At 37.6% G+C, this 16,650-nt stretch overlaps 1 protein-coding gene across 1 annotated transcript in view; it reads right to left on the bottom strand.

Annotated features, from left to right (window-relative positions):
* Window positions 1-16,003, bottom strand: part of SH2D1B (SH2 domain containing 1B) — a 32,343-nt gene extending 16,340 nt beyond the window's left edge. The window contains 2 exon segments of the mRNA XM_007457412.1: window positions 15,869-15,987; window positions 15,989-16,003. Of these exon segments, the coding sequence (XP_007457474.1) occupies window positions 15,869-15,987; window positions 15,989-16,003 (134 nt within the window).
* Between the last annotated feature and the right edge of the window lie 647 nt (window positions 16,004-16,650).

Here is a 16,650-nt window from a genome sequence, read left to right as displayed (position 1 = left end):
CCAAAAAAAAAAAAAAAAAAAAAAAAAAAAAAAAAAAAAAAGTATATTATAAAGTACAAATAAGAGTAAATTAATGAAAAATACATATTTTCTAATATGAACTATTATTAGATTAACTTAATCAAAATACAGTATTCAAAAATAACACATACTCTATAAAACTTACTAAGTTATAATTAATAATGAAAGTTTAAAGTAAAATAGCTTTTTTAGTGCAATTTTGAGATTAAAGATAAAAGAACAAGGGAGGGAGGGAGAGGGAGGAAGGTGGGGAGGAAGGGGTATCAGTGGTGTCATCACTGAGTTCTGAGGGGTTTTGGTGCAAATTTTTCCATCTGTTGGAAAAGTTCTATCTGTTTACACTAGTTGGGAAATGCTAAAGATGTAAGAGTAGGCTAAGTAAATCTTTTCCTATGATTTGTTGATCTTCAACTATCATCTCCTGTTCTGCAACTTTGAAAAAAATCTATTATGAACATTTTGGCTCTTTGTGGGAGCTGATATCTCTTTATTGAAAACAAGCTACAGAGTTCGTTACTTAAGCCTTTAATAATCACGGTGGTTAGCTTTCTAGGTTCCAGATGCTTACTGACTGCTCTGAAACAGCCTTTATCCAAACACAAAAGCAAAACAATTAAACAGATAAGAAGTACCCACCACTAAGTATTTGTTATTTTTGCCAACAACCTCACTTCTTTTGAAGTACACTATTTTGTGGTAAAGGCTATGTTTTAATTCTCTAATAATTCTCTTTTACAGTGGTTTTACTTTTTTCAATATTCAAGAAAATTTTTATGTTTTTCAAAAAACAGACCTAAAATGAATATAGTCTTAAAATTTGTATCCCTGACCTTTCCCCTGTGCTTTTAAGAGTATGGAATGGGGGATGGGGTGACTTCAGGCTGATTCTCATGGGGAGAGGAGAGGAAGGATGGGTAGATGGGGTTTAATCGGTGTATGTATTCCTGTCTTAACAGGTCTCAAGTGATAATCAATATCACAAGAACCTCACTATCTACATACTACATACCACGATAACCAGCCACATGCCACCTCTGCCACCCAGGCTTTGCTCAAAGACTTGGCGGAGAAATGCAGCTGAATTGATTCAAGGCACCTAGTGCTTCAGGTAAGGCACCCTGGGGTGGGGCATTCCATCAGGGGGAAAGGAGGGGAACCTTTGGAAAAAGTAGTCCATTACTATCGAAACATACTTATCATACCGATTTTTAATTATCCATTTCCTCATCTGTATTTCATACTCGGGCCAGAATCATGTCTGCTTTGTTCACTCTAGCACCATTGCCAATCTTACAATACATTCTCAATAACTGTTTGCTGAGTTGCATTGAATTATCTTAATAGGAAATGTGCCAAGTGTGTATGAAAAATCTTACCAAGAGACATAAATGAACAAAATAAAAGGAGGTGGAATGTTTCTGAATGCAAAGACTGACTACTGTGAAAATATGAACACTTATCATATTATATTTTAATTTGTATTTCTACCTCCAACCTGCCCCTGAACTCCAGACTCATTTTTTCTACCTAACATTAACTACTTAACATTAACTACTTAACATCTCCTCTTGGATGTTAGATATTTCAAACTTAACGTGTCCAGAACAGTGTCTCCTACATACGAACAAGTTCTGTACTGAGAGTGCATTCATAAGTCGAATTTGTTTGTAAGTCCAATTTGTTTGTAAGTCCAACAAAGTTAGCCTAGGTACCCAACTAACACAATTGGCTATACAGTACTGTACTGTAATCAGTTTATAATACTTTTTCACACAAATAATATATAACAAGCAAACAAAACTTTTTAATCTTACAGTACAGTACCTTGAAAAGTACAGTAGTACAGTACAATTGCTGGCTTCCAGGGACTGGCATTGAGTGAACAGGCAAGAAGAGTTACTGACTGGAGGAGGTAGAGGGGGTGAGAGATGGTAGAGCTGAAGGATTGTCAGCAACAGGAGACGGAGGGCAAGCTGCAGTTTCACTCATGCCTGACATTGATGGCACAGGTTCTGGTTCCTTGTTGGATTCAATTCTATCTACCCTCTCGAAAAAAACAATCCAGTGATGTCTGGGTAGCTCTTTTTTTCTCACCATAGACGACACGGTGGCACTGGATTGCATTCTGAATGGCTGCTGCAACCTTCGTGTACCATTCTACATTCAGGTCCTATGCCTCAAAAACTAACAGTGCCTCCTCAAATAAAGAAAATCTCCCCTTGCCATTTTCTGTGTCGTGAATCTCTTCTCAGCAGTACCACCTACATCACCACTGCTTTTATGCTTGCTACCAGACATCCTGGGCTTGAAATAAAGATACTGTACTACTGTACTCTATACAGTACTGTACAGTAAAGTACACAAAAGCACAACCACTTGTAAAGGATGCACGCACGTGGCAAGGTACGCCAGACATTTGAACTAACTTACAGGATTGGACATGCCAACGCATGTTTGCATCTTTGAAAGTTCACAACTTGAAGGTTCTTATGTAGGGGACTTACTGTGCTAGTATATACATGTGCCGGATATTTTCTGTATCTCCAGATCCTCTTTCTAACTTTCCCCACTCTGCTCTGTGCTCTGACCTCTATGGGCTCCCTTGCTGTCAGGCCTCTGATTGGGTTCAGTCAGTGGGAGACACATATATAAAGAGTATACACAGAAATGGATATTAGGATGTTAAACCAAGAAGGATAAAGTAGCTGATTTACTTTGTTATACAGCAGAAATTAACACACCATTGTAAAGCAATTATACTCTAATAAAGATGTTTTAAAAAAAGAGTATATACAGAAATGGATATTAGGATGTTAAACCAAGAAGGATAAAATAGAAGATTTGTTGGCTGAATTCATAAATAAAGGCACACTCACCCAGGATTTGGAATTAACGTGCTAGCTCATGCATTGGGGAGTGACGTAAACATTCTGCTAGACTGGTTAATTGAAGCATGGATTTAATGATGGCTCACATTCAATAGAGATCAAAATGCCAAAACTTCCCTGGAATTCTATAGAGAAAGGAATCTGAAGACTCAGGAAGATGGGAATATTATAACAAATCTATTAATGCAAACTGTCTAGTTATTCCTCACCCCCCTTCAGGTGTCTGAAGGTCAGCACCTTCATGATGAACTAAAAAATAAATTGTGAGGAGAGAACCAGCATCTTTGAAAACTGTATCTCTGTGCTGTAAGCTGGAGTTGACAGTGGGAAATCCTGAAATGGCTGGGTGCCCTGATTTTAGTGGAAATAATGGGATCGAGGAACAGTAGAGTTTAGGTGTTAGCACTCAATGAGAGACAAAGACAGCACAATTATCATAAGCCAGAGGGACGTAACAGTGTAAGAGCAATTTGCTGTACAGGGATCTGTGGTGATGTTTAATTGATTCACTGGATTCCAAAGCATAGAATGATGGACAGCCTAAAGTTCTGTTGGATATAAAGTAAGCAGAGAACTTCTAGGTCTTGTGGCACAACACTGACCTGAGTGACAGAGTAGGGATTCTTGGATGTCTTACCCAATTTACAGATTTAATCCAGTTGACAGACTCAGATCCCTTTTATTGAGAGTGGTGTTGGGTTTCTGGATTCCTTTAAGGACGGCATGTGACCACACTTCCCCAAGCCTTTTCCAGAAGAACGTACAGCATTTACTAGGGGCACTGTGTACTGGGAAAAGGAAAAATACCCAATATTTTTTAGGGTTATTTGATACTGGCTCTGAACTGACACTAATTTTTGGAGACTCAAATGTTCCCATGATCCAGCAGTCAGAGGTAGAACTCATGGGAGTCAGGTGATAGAAGAAATCTTGGCCCGAGTCTACTTCAAGTGGATCCAATGGGACCACGGGACCATCCTATGGTTATTTCCCCAGTTCCAGAATGCACTTACAGACTTAGGAATTGTCAAAATCTTTTCATTGGTCCTTTGAATCATAGAATGAGGACTATTGTAGTGGAAAGGACAAAGCAGAAGCTCCTATAACTAGTTTCATCTGCCAAGACAGTAAACTAAAGCAATTTCACATCCCTGGAAGAGATTTCTATGCTAAGGGCTCCATCAAATCATGAAATGTATGGTGTGTTGATTCCTACCACATTCTCATTTGACTGACCTATTGGCCAGTGCAAACACCAGATATATCTTGAAGAATGACTATGGATTATTACAACCTTAATCAAAGGTTATTGTATTTTCAACTGCAGTTCCAGATGTGCATATTTTTGTGGATAAAATAATCACAGATCTGGTATCTAGATCTAGGAAAAGCTTTGCTGTAGATCAAACAAAAGCAATTTATCTAGCTATCTGGCTAAAATTCCTAATAGCAAAGTAGTCAGAACCAGTTGCCTTCATTTGATAAGAATAAGAGTACACAGTCATGGCCTTATCACACAGATGTGTCAGTTCTCTTTCTGTGGCATAATATAACACAGAAGAACATTGATTATATTAATATCCTATAAAATATGATGTCGGTTCATTTCTGGGTCTGTTTCTATTGATTAACGTTTCTCCTCATTATGGATTGTATTTCCTCCCTCTATTCATACTTGGTAAATTTTTTTGTTGTTGTTTTTAGGCCGCACCATGCAACATGTGGGATCTTAGTTCCCCAGCCAGGGATCGAACCCTTGCCCCCTGCATTGGGAGCATGGAGTCTTAACCACTGGACCATGAGGAAAGTCCCCATACCTGGTAAATTTTGATTTGATGCCAGAAGTAGCAAATTTTATCTTTATGGTGCTGGATATTCTCATTTTCCTATAAAGATTCTTGAACTTTTTTCTAGGGTGCAGTTAAGCTACTTGGAAATAGTTCAATCTTTTGGAGACTTGTTTTAAATATTTTTTAGGTGATACAAGGGCAGCCTTTAGTTCAGAGCTAATTCTATCCCACTACTGAGTCAATATGCTTCTGATTATTCTGAGGTCCATGAATTATAAAATTTTCTACTCTGGTGAGAATACAAACTATTTCCAGACCAGCGTGAGCTCCAGAAATTGTTCCCTTGGCTTTTAGGGTGATTTATTTTGCCCAGCCTGGTTATTTACCTCATGCACATGAGCTATTCAACACTAAGCTGAAGATTCAAGGAACCCCTCTGCAGATCCCAGGAGCTCTTTCTTAGTGTATCTTTTCTTCTGTGTTCTCACCCCCATAAACTCTAGGCACCTTGGCCTTCCTGGACTCCTAGCTCTATTTCATCAACTTAGGGAGACATAAGGCTCTACCTTGGTAGACAAGGACATTAATACAGTTGTTGTTATTATCTCAGATGTTCAAGAATCTAGAGAAAAGAGAGCTTGCTAAGTAGAAACATGGATGATATTAAAGAAACACCCAAGTTAAACTTCTAGAGATAGAAACTACATTGTATAAAATGAAGAATTCACTGGATGGGATTAGCAGCAAATTTCACATTACAGCAGACAGAAATTAGTGAACTTGAAGACAAAGCAATAAAAACTATCCAAAATGAAAATCAGAGAGAAAAAAAGACTGAAAAAAATAAACAGAGAACCTGGGAAATGTGGAACAACTTTGGGTAGCCTAATATACCTGTAATTAAATTCCCTGAGTGGGAACAAAACTATTTAAAGAAACAACAGACAAAAATTTTCTAAGTTTGATGAAAATTATAAACCCACATGTACAAAAAATTAAATGCACCCCAAACTCAAGAAACACAAAGAAAATTACACAAAGGTACATCACAATCAAATTGCCTAAAACCAATGATAAAGAGAAAATCTCAAAAGCAACTGAAGAAAAAAAATACACACCTACAGAAGAACAAATATAAGGACAACAAACTTCTTATCAGAAATGCTGCAAGTCAGGAGACAGTGGAACAAAATCTTAAGCGTATTGAAAGAAAAAATTAACCTAGAAATCTATATCCAGGGAAAATCTTTCAAAAACTGAAGGTGAAAAGAAGACATTTTCAAATACACAAAAGCTGAAATAATTTACACCAGTATATATGCACTACAGGAAATGTTATAGGAAGTCCTTTAGACAGACAGAAAATGGTACCAGGTGAAAATCTGAAACAATACTAATATTTCTCAACTAGGAGTGACTTTTGGCAATGTCTTGAGATATTTTTAGTCATCACAAGTTGCACAGGGCATTCCCCTCAACAAAGAATTAGCTGGCCCCAAATTTCAATAACGCCAAGGTTGAGAAACCCTGGTACATACAAAGGAAAGAAGAGTACCAGAAATAGTAATTATGTGGGTAAAGAAAAAAATATTCTTCTTGTATTTAAAATCACTTTAAAAGATAATTGATTGCTAAAAGTAAAAGTAATAACAATCTACTGTAGGGGTAATAAAATATATAGAAATAAAATGGATGACCATAAGAGCACAAAAGCTTGATTAGAGTGTGGGAGAAATGAACGGATATTATTGTAATGTTCTTGTATTATAGGTGAAGTGGTATAATATTACTCAAATATAGGTTATAATAAGTTAAGCATGAATACTATAAATACTAAATAAACAACCAAAAAACAAAGAATTATAGGTAGCAAGCCTGCAAAAGAGATAATTTGGAAATAATTTAAATATTCAATCAATTCCAAAGTAGGCAGAAAGGGGAAAAGAAGAACAGATGGGACAAATAGAAAATAAATACCAAGATAGTAGATTTAAACACAGTCATATTAATGATCCCATTAAATACAAATGGCCTAATCATCCCTATTAAAGGGAAGTTATTGTCAGATTGGATAAAAAAGCAAGACTCAGGGGTATGATTCTTACAAGAGACCTGATATAAAAATGAAAACACAACTAGATTTAAAGTCAATTGATGGGGAAAGTATATACTATTAACACTAATAAAAAGAAAGCTAGCAATATCAGCTCAGAGCAATGACTATAACGAGGAATAAAGAAGCGGGGTTTTCAAAAAGATAAAGGGGTCAATTAATCGAGAGGATATAACAATTCTAAATGTTTATGCACCTAAATGTTTGTTTCAAAATACATAAAGCATACATGTTTTTCCCAAAAAGATATACAAAGGGCCAACAGGTACTTTAAAAGGAGCTCAGTATCTCTAATCATCAGGGAAATTGAAATCAGAATCACAATGAGATGTCACCTCACATATGTTAGAATGGCTATCATCAAAAAGACAAGAGATATCAAGTATAGGTGAGGATGTGGAAAGAAGGGAACACTTGTGCACTGTTGGTGGGAATGTAAATTGGTGCAACCACTATGGAAAACAGTATGGAGGTTTCTCAAAAAAGTAAAAATTATGATCCAGTAATCCCACTTCTGAGTATACAGTCAAAGGGAATGAAAACAAGATATCAAAGAGATATCTGTACTCCATGTTCATTGCAACATTACTCATAAAAGCCAAGATAAGGAAACAACCCAAGTGTCCATCAACTGAGGAATGGATAAAGAAGATGCAGTATATATAAACAATAGAATATTATTCAACCATGCTAGACAGAGAAAGATAAATTCTGCATGGTATCACTTACATGTGGAATCTAGAAAATTTAATCTGTTGATTAACAGACAAGAAACAAAAATTCATACTACCATTTCAGTTGATGCAGAAAAAAACTCTCAGCCCTACTAGGAACAGGAAGGCTAAAGATGTAGTTAGTGGGAAAAGATTGAATACTTTTACCCCAAGATCAGAAAATGACAAGGATTTTTTGCACTCATCACTTCTATTCTACATTGTTTTGGAAGTCTTAGCTAGTGCAATAAGGCAAGAAAAAAATGGAACAGAAAAATTGGCATGGAAGAAATAAAATCATCTTTAATTGCAGATGGCATGTAGAAAATCATACAGAGATTCTACAAAAAAAGCCTCTGGGCCAATAAGTGAGTTTAGCAAGGTTGCAGGATACAAGTTCAGTATATGAAAATCAACTGTGCTTCCATTCACTTGCATTGAACAAGTGGAAAGCGAAAATAAAATAATTTAAAAATTTAAACCATTAAAATCTGATATCATTTAAAATAACATCAAGTGTGTGAAATCTTCGGGATAAATTTGACAAAAGACGTACAAGACCTGTTACAAAACATTTCTGAGAGAAATTTTAAAAGATATGAATGAATGAAGAGATTAAACTATGTTCATGGATCAGAAGAATTAATATTACCATGTTAGTTCTCCCCAAATTGATCTCTAGATTCATGCAATCTCAATCTAAATGTCATCCGTCTGTGTGTGTGTTGGTGGCAGGGAGTAATTGAAAAGCTGAATCTAAAATATGTATGGAAATGCAAAAGGCCTAACATAGCCAAAATAACCCTGAAAAAGTTGGGTGATTTAAACCATCTTATTTCAAGATTTATTATAAAGTGATAGTAATCAACACAATACAGAATTTGCATAAAGACAAAAAAAAAGATCCATGGTGAGAGCTTAGAAATAGATCCAAACTTATATAGTCAATAGTTTTTGTTTTTGTTTTTTACAAAGGCACCAAAGCAATTAATTGGTATAAAGGATAGTCTGTTCAACGATGAGCTGGAACAAATAGGTGACCATATTTAATAAAACACCAAACCCAACCTTACCCCAGATTGCAAAAATTAAATCAGAATAGCCTACACTAAATGTGAAAGTTAAAAGTATAAAACTCTAGAAGAAAACAAGGAGAAAATCTTTATGAATTGCATTAAGCAAGGGTTTATTATATACAACACTGAAATCACAATTCATGAAAGAAAAACATGATAAATTTGACTTCATCAAAATCAAGAACTTCTGTTATTTGAAATATACTGCTAAGACGATGAATAAAACAGTTACAAGTCAATACAGAATGTTTTAAGACTTTTAACTTCTGGCTTTCTCACTGGTCTTGATTGGAGTGTGCATCCACATAACCTTTTGTTGTACTAATTTGTCAATGTGTGTAAAAATGTTAAAATGTTTAGGGTATTATCCTGAGGAGAGAGTTGGGCAAACTCTCAAAGATGTAAGCACAAAAATGTTAATCTTCTCAAATTACAATGGGTCCATTGGACCAAGTTGGAAATAACCTAAATGTATAGTTATGTATAAATTATGATATATGCAATCAAAATAGTAAGCAATCATGAAAGGATGATGTGTATTGGCTTTCTCTGAAGTGGAAAGATACCCATTATACACTGAAAAAAAGGGTTGCAGCTGATCATATATATAATGAACCATTTATGTACATATATAATATTTGCTTATACATGCATATGAATAGAGAACAGTCTGGAGAGATTAGAGAAGGTGATTTCTGAGTGGTGAGACTGAGATAATTTCTGCTCTCTTTTTTATACCTTTCTCAACATTTGATTTTTTTAAAACAACAAAAAAGTTTGAATTTTTTTTTTCTTTCTGAACTCAAGTCTTTCCAAAGATCTCAGAACCTGAGAGCTGGAAATGACTCTTGGGTTCTCTCTCATTCACTCTTTCTGTTGTTTCCCCCTCAGTGAGGACCTGCCCTAAGTCAAGGCTTGGGTTCTTCTCATCTGCAGCCTTCCTATATATGACTACAGAAAGTCCCTCCTTTGCCTTCATAACTGCAGGTGGATTCCTTGCATCTCCGAATATCTATTCCATTTTGACTCTGCTGATTATAAAGCCAGACCCAGTTCCAACTTCTAACACTCACAATGTCACCTACACAGACAGTGTTTTGCACATTGGTGTTTTCATGCTCTATCAGGCTGTGAGATCAAGTAACATTTCCTGTCCATGGTTACCACATACATAGCTTTCTGGTGGGTGCTATATGCTGCTGGGCCAACCCTCCTCTGTGACTTGCTTCCTTTATTTCTAACCTCCATAATATCTTCATTTAGATCTGTGAAAGCATGAAAGTTGGCATATTGCCATTCTAACACAGCAAAGAAGAGAGGGTAGCTCATTTCTAGGAAGCAGAATGCAAATTCTACATATTAGGATCTACTGCCAAGCCCTCAAGTCCCCTGCTTGAGCACTTTATAACACAGTTCCAAAGGGACCACCTTGAACATATTTCAGTGGAACTGGGGACATTGATAAGAGAGGCAACATAACAACATATTAACAGTTTGACCTTGGACACTTTAGTTAATAAGAAGCTCCATTTCTTTTCCCACAAAATAGGGATATATCACCTATGGAAGATGGCTTTGCAAAAGATCAATGAGGTAATTGATGTAACATGCTTAGCACAACTTTTGACTCATAGAAAGCACCTTCATAGTGGCTCTTTCTGCACAGATGTAGAAAAACAGTCCAATGCTTGTGTTGTATATAATTTTGGCTTTACTTACTTAGGGTTGTATACTGGAGTATGAATTGCTTTATGTGACCTTCTCAGAGGAATCTTTCCTGTACCCAACCTAAAGAAGACTCTGTCCCTCCCTGTAATACCCCCTCTGTTTTGTTTTCACTGTATTGTCTCCTCTCACTGGAATGTCATTTCATGAAGGCAGGACTAGTGCCTGTACTGTTTATCACTGTCTCACCAATGCATAGGAACATGCCGGGAACATAATAGGCGCTCAGTGTGTGCTTGTTGAATGAGTGAATGAAGCTTCTAGTCATCCTCCAAGTCCCAGCTCCCATGTAGGCTCTCTACTCCTTGATGAATGAGTCACTCCTTGCTCTCAGTCATCAGTTATCACACACGTCACAGTGTCCTTTTACTTCTTTATTTTCCCCACTAGACTCTGAGCTGTGTTGAAGGCATCAGCTGAGTGTCTACCATAGTGCTTGACATGGGAGACTTTAAATAACTGTTGAACAATAACAACTGAATGGGCTGTCTGATCTTTGTGATAACAAAATTTCACAAGAATTATGAAAAAGGCCGTTTTGATGGGGACCATTTGATCTGAGCCTTAAGCCTGAGGGTGCCTGAAATTTTGTTTGCCTTTAAGTGACGTGAGCAGGGAAGAGGGTGAGCCCTGATCAAGTGCAGGTGTTTAACAAATATTTATTTCTGCCTCTCCATTTGATTAGTTATTATTATTTGTATTACACTTCTCAATGAATTTTGCTTTGAATGAATATATAAGCTAGCATGATGTATCACAGAGCAGTTGAGCATAAATGTCAAATTTTAAAGAGAATCCCAGTGTTGACTATCTACCCTGAAATCTTGACCAAGGTCTCTCCTGTCTCTATCACATCTCTTGCAACTTCTTCTAATCTCCATTCGCACTGCTTGCCCCACCGTAGCTAGTCCTCACCATCTCCCATCTGTATTGCCATCATCATCTGCCAGCTTCAGTACACTCTCCTTATTAGACTGGAGTTCCTAAAACTCAGCACTAGTCTTGTCATTTCCCTGCTTAGAAACCATCCATGTTTCCCCATTAGCTACAGAATCGTTCTTTTAAGACCCCATAATATTACCCCAAACTGACTTTTCCAAAAGTTGGTTTCCAAACTACCTTTCCAGAGCCCTGTATGATTCTTATGTGTTTTAAAATATCCTATTTCTAGACCTATGTTCCTGCCTTTTCCCCAACCTACAATGCCTTCCATCCCATTTCTGTGTAACCAAATCTTATCCACTCTTTTAAATCCCGGCTCAAATACCACCTCCTCTAAGAAAACTTTCCTGATCATCTCCTCTGTCCTTGAATTTGTATAATATTGTCTTACCCTTATTTTATTTATTTACATGTTGAAAAAAATTGCAAGTCCCCTATTGGAATCTCTGTAGAATCTCCCCAGGCCTTAGCACAGTGTTTGAATAGGTAGTAGGGATTCACTACATTTTTATAAACATTTTTTTAAATTACCAAAGTAATGCATGCACGTAAGCATTTAAAGTGTGAAAAAGTTATCAAATAAAAAGAATGAATCCACAACATTTTTTTCCTATTTATTCCTCCTAAATTCCCCAGCTGTAACCACTATTATAAATTTCCTATATAACTTTCAAAAATTGTTTATGAATATACAAGGATATAGGCAAACTTTTTTTTCCTTTTTTTTTACACAGATGGGATCATACTTTGCATCTTGCCTTTTTCACACAACAATAGATCTTGGAGTTTTTTTCATACCATATATGGATTTACTCAATCTTGTTAATGTCAATTTGCACATACTTATGCAGTAATAACTATAAGATACATTTTTATTAATGAAATTTTGAGTCAAAGGTTATACCTGTGTATTTTATGTTTTGACCACATTTCTATCCAAAGAGGCTGTATTTAGCATGTACAAGCACTTCTGCTTCCCAGCAGTTGAATTTCCTCCGGGTATTTTCATAGTTTTAATTCTGAACCCTTGAAGAGGTAAAAATGGTATCACATTATTCTTTTTTTTATATAAATAAATGTATTTATTTATTTATGGCTCTGTTAGGTCTTCGTTGCTGTGCGCAGGCTTTCTCTAGTTGTGATGAGCGGGGTTTACTTTTCGTCACTGTGCGCAGGCGTCTCATTGTCGTGGCTTCTCTTGTTGCACAGCACGGGCTCTGGCGCACAGGCTTCAGTATTTGTGGCACTTGGGCTCTGTAGTTGTGGCTCGTGGGCTCTAGGAGCACAGGCTCAGTAGTTAAGGCGCGTGGGCTTAGTTGCTCCGCGGCATGTGGGATCTTCCTGGACCAGGGCTCGAACCCCGGTCTCCTGCGTTGGCAGGCGGATTCTTAACCACTGCGCCACCAGGGAAGCCCACATTATTCTTTTAATTTGTGTTTTTTTAGTTATGAGTGAGATCTAACTTTTTTTTTTTTTTTTTTTTTCCTTGCGTTATGCGGGCCTCTCACTGTTGTGGCCTCTCCCATTTGCGGAGCACAGGCTCCGGACGCGCAGGCTCAGTGGCCATGGCTCACGGGCCCAGCCGCTCCGCGGCATGTGGGATTTTCCCGAAACGGGGCACGAACCCGCGTCTCCTGCATCGGCAGGCGGACTCTCAAGCACTGCGCCACCAGGGAAGCCCTAACATTTTTTTTTATCTTTCTTTTTCACATTCCATTTCAGAGAATCTCCTCCTCTTGCATTTTACCTAGTTTTCTATTGTTTTTTAAAAGCTTCATTATATGTTAATGAAGTTTTGATTTTTTCTGTTGGTTTGTCAATAAGTTTTTTTAACAACAGTCTTTTGTTATAATGGTCATATTTAGCAATCTTTTCTTGGTTTCTGTGTTTTATATCTTGTTAGGAAGTCTTTCTCAATTCCAGGAATATTTTTTAATAGTTCACGTTTTCTTCTAGTACACACAGTTTCATTTAGAAAAATAAGTTCTGTATTAGAACCAATTTGAATTAATTTTACTTCAAGAAGTAAGAAAGGGATTCAGGTTTATTTTTTTCTAAGTGACCAGCCAAGTGTCCCAACACAGTTATCACTCATCTTTTCCTCATTGATTTGAAATGCTCTTTTACACATATGCTAAATTCCATACGTATTTGGATTCATTTCTACCAGATTCTATATTCGATTCCATTGATCTCTCAGTACGAAACTCTTTTAATTACTGTAGTAGTTACTGTAGTTTTATAGTGTATTTTAATATTTGGTACTAGTCCCCCCCCCCTTTTTTTTTTGGCGGTACGCGGGCCTCTCACTGCTGTGGCCTCTCCCGTTGCGGAGCACAGGCTCCGGATGCGCAGGCTCAGCGGCCGTGGCTCACGGGCCCAGCCGCTCCGCGGCATGTGGGATCTTCCCGGACCGGGGCACGAGCCTGTGTCCTCTGCATCGGCAGGCAGACGCTCAACCACTGCGCCACCAGGGAAGCCTCCCCTTTTTTAAATTAAATATTTTCTGGCTCTCTGGCAGGTTTCTTGTGTTTCATTTCCCACCTGGATAAACCTTACTATCTTTGAAGAAAAAATTTTAAATTCTGTTGATTTTTCACTGGAAACATACTAAATTTATGATTAATTATGGTGAACTGATATGCTTTCAAACTGAATCCTTCCCTTCACTGAAGTCTTCTAGTAAGCTCCCCAGTAGCTATTTAATTTTGTACATTTCATATTACCTTTATTCCTGGGTATTATTAATTTTTTGCTGATGTAAATGAGATGTGTTATTATATTTACTTACTGGTTATTGTTTCTGTATGAAAAAGCTATTGATATTTTAGATTTCAATAATATAAGCAGATAACCTTATTGGATTTTCTTAGTTTTTAGTAGTTTCTCTTTTCAGTTAAATCTATATTTCACAGGTATAAAGTCATGTCAACTGCAAATAATAATCATTTTGCATCTTCGTTTTCAATTTTTACATGTATTTCCTTTGACTAATTACACTTGCTAACATCTCCCAGAAAATGTTACATAGTAGTGCTTATAATGAACAACTTTGGCTCATTCATGATTTGGGGGGTAATTCTTCTAGTGCTTCATCTGGCCTTTGTTTAAGGAAGCACCTCTCTAGCTCTACATGGTTAAGAGTATGTAAGTGTGTGCATGCATATGCACACATGAGTGTGTGTTTAACTGAGGGGTTGACGCTCAATTTTATCTAATACCTTTTAAGCAAATTTGAATCAGCTATGCAGTTTGTAACCTCTGACTTATTAATATGTAATTAAACTAATAATTTTCCTATCAGGGAGCCATCCTTGATTTCTTGGATTGGACCATATTTGAGCATAGTGTATTTTCTCCATTAATATTTTACTGGCTTCCATTTTGTTAGTAGTTTATTGAAAATTGATAGTAAATGAAATTGAAATTGGTCCGAAGTTTTCTTGTGTCTGTGTGTGTCTTTTTTTTTTTTTGGAAAAAGAAAAGTTTTACCTTCATACATAGAAATTGAAAAAAATCAGTAAGAAGACGAACAACTCAAGCTAAAAATGGGTAAAGGATATGATTATGCAATTCTCAAAAGAGGAATTAACAATGGCTAAAAATATATGAAAACACCCTCAACATCACCTGTGACTTGAAAATTCAAACTGCTAACACCTTAAGGCTGCCTTTCTTGTATGTGTATTCCCGGTATCATATAGAGAAAGAAATATATCCCTGCCTATTCTGTTAGTAATGACAGTCTCTTTTGTCCTTATAGCTCCCGAATTCTAAGAAGCCCTGAAGCGCATCCATGGAGATACTTGGATTTTAATTTCTATAACAGGTAAAGAAAAATTTCAGTGGTCTCCACAAAGACAAGAATCTTTAAAGACAGTAGATTTCCCCTAATATCTGTTCAGGATTTGCTTTCTAAACTGGACTAAACAAGTTCCTTCAGCAGTGTAGCTCTGATGCTCTGGCTTGGACCTGCATACTGAACTCAGCCCCTTTGGAACCACCAGATGAACTGTAACACAACCAAGTTGTTTGAGAAATCCCAGGTCTCTGTTCCTTCATCTATAAAATGGTGGCTTGTCTCGATAGACTAAAAGCAGGATGAAAGGAGATGATGTACGCTGAAGCCTTTTACAAATCCAACGAAATTTGAAATATTATTAGTATTTTAAGAATCACAAGTGGAGCCAGCAGAATCCATGTAAAAAGTTGGCCTCTCAGATAAAAATTTTATAAAGGGCACCTAGTCTTTTCCATACCAAATAAATCAACCTCTATAGGAGAGGACCTTTCTCACATGGCTACCCTCTCTGGCTCCCCGCTCCGCTCCCATGCTGCCTGCACTGTTCTCCTCACCAGCCCCATTTCTGCTGCTTCACAGAGTCTGCTCATTGCTTGTATGGCATTTGCACCAGGGAGAGAAGGGCAGGTGGAGGAGCTTGGACAGACACGTTCCTTCCATCCCCTCCTGGCAGTCTAACTATTTCTCATTCTGCTCATTGGGGCTGCGAAGTCAGTGAAGTAGAATTTCTTTTCTACCTGGTTATCAGTCCTACATTTAGCATAAGGTTCCACATGTGTGGAAGATGAGGCTACTCACGAGACACAGAGGCACAGGACTCCGGGCATAGACTCACTGTCTCTTAACAGAAAGTTGCCGTCCACCCCTTCCTTGAGCAGCAAGGTCTCACAGTCTCGCTTGGACAGAGGGCCGTGGTAAATAAGGCAGATCCATCGTGAGCCTTCTCATATTCCAAGTTCAGGGACAACTCTGAGGAGAGAATAGGAAGCAGTTGGCCTAATGGAGTCTGTGGAAATACCTCTTCCTTCTCTGACTTGTGGGGGTGAGATGAGGTTTCTTGTGGGACTCAGATGGTTTCACAAGATTCAGGAAATGTGAGAGGTGGGGTAGTGAAGTGACCAAGACTTTTCAGCCTGTAAATAGACCAAGTATGACACATAGAAGTGGGTTAAAGTGCATTTGGGTACACACTGGAATCAACGATATTCATGGCTCGAGCTCAGTGCCGAAGACAAGCTCCCCAGAACTGGGTTGCAGCCTTGTATATCACCCTAAATCACCAGTTTTTACCTTCTCTGGCTCATGGCATCCCTTCCAGGGATCACATCACTGATTTTGGCTGAAATGGATGCCCATTTTCTGCTGAAGCTGCCTATGATTATGCTATGCTTAGCTCAGAACAGGTGCTCACAAACCGTTCAGATGCTAAATGAATCCAAATATGTCCAGACTCAGTGGAACAATTGAGAAGGTAAGATGTGTCTATGGGTCAAATGACATGAGAAGGAATAGAAAGCAACTGGATGCTGTGGGGGGAGGATGGCTGGGGGGGAATATCCCCTGGCTAAGGCTCCTAGCCA

The sequence above is a fragment of the Lipotes vexillifer genome, unplaced genomic scaffold, assembly GCF_000442215.2.
Source record: "Lipotes vexillifer unplaced genomic scaffold, Lipotes_vexillifer_v1.1 scaffold1048, whole genome shotgun sequence".
Classification (NCBI taxonomy): domain Eukaryota; kingdom Metazoa; phylum Chordata; class Mammalia; order Artiodactyla; family Lipotidae; genus Lipotes; species Lipotes vexillifer.
The sequence above is the reverse complement of the archived record's forward strand: the minus strand, read 5'-3'. Positions and strand labels throughout refer to the sequence as shown.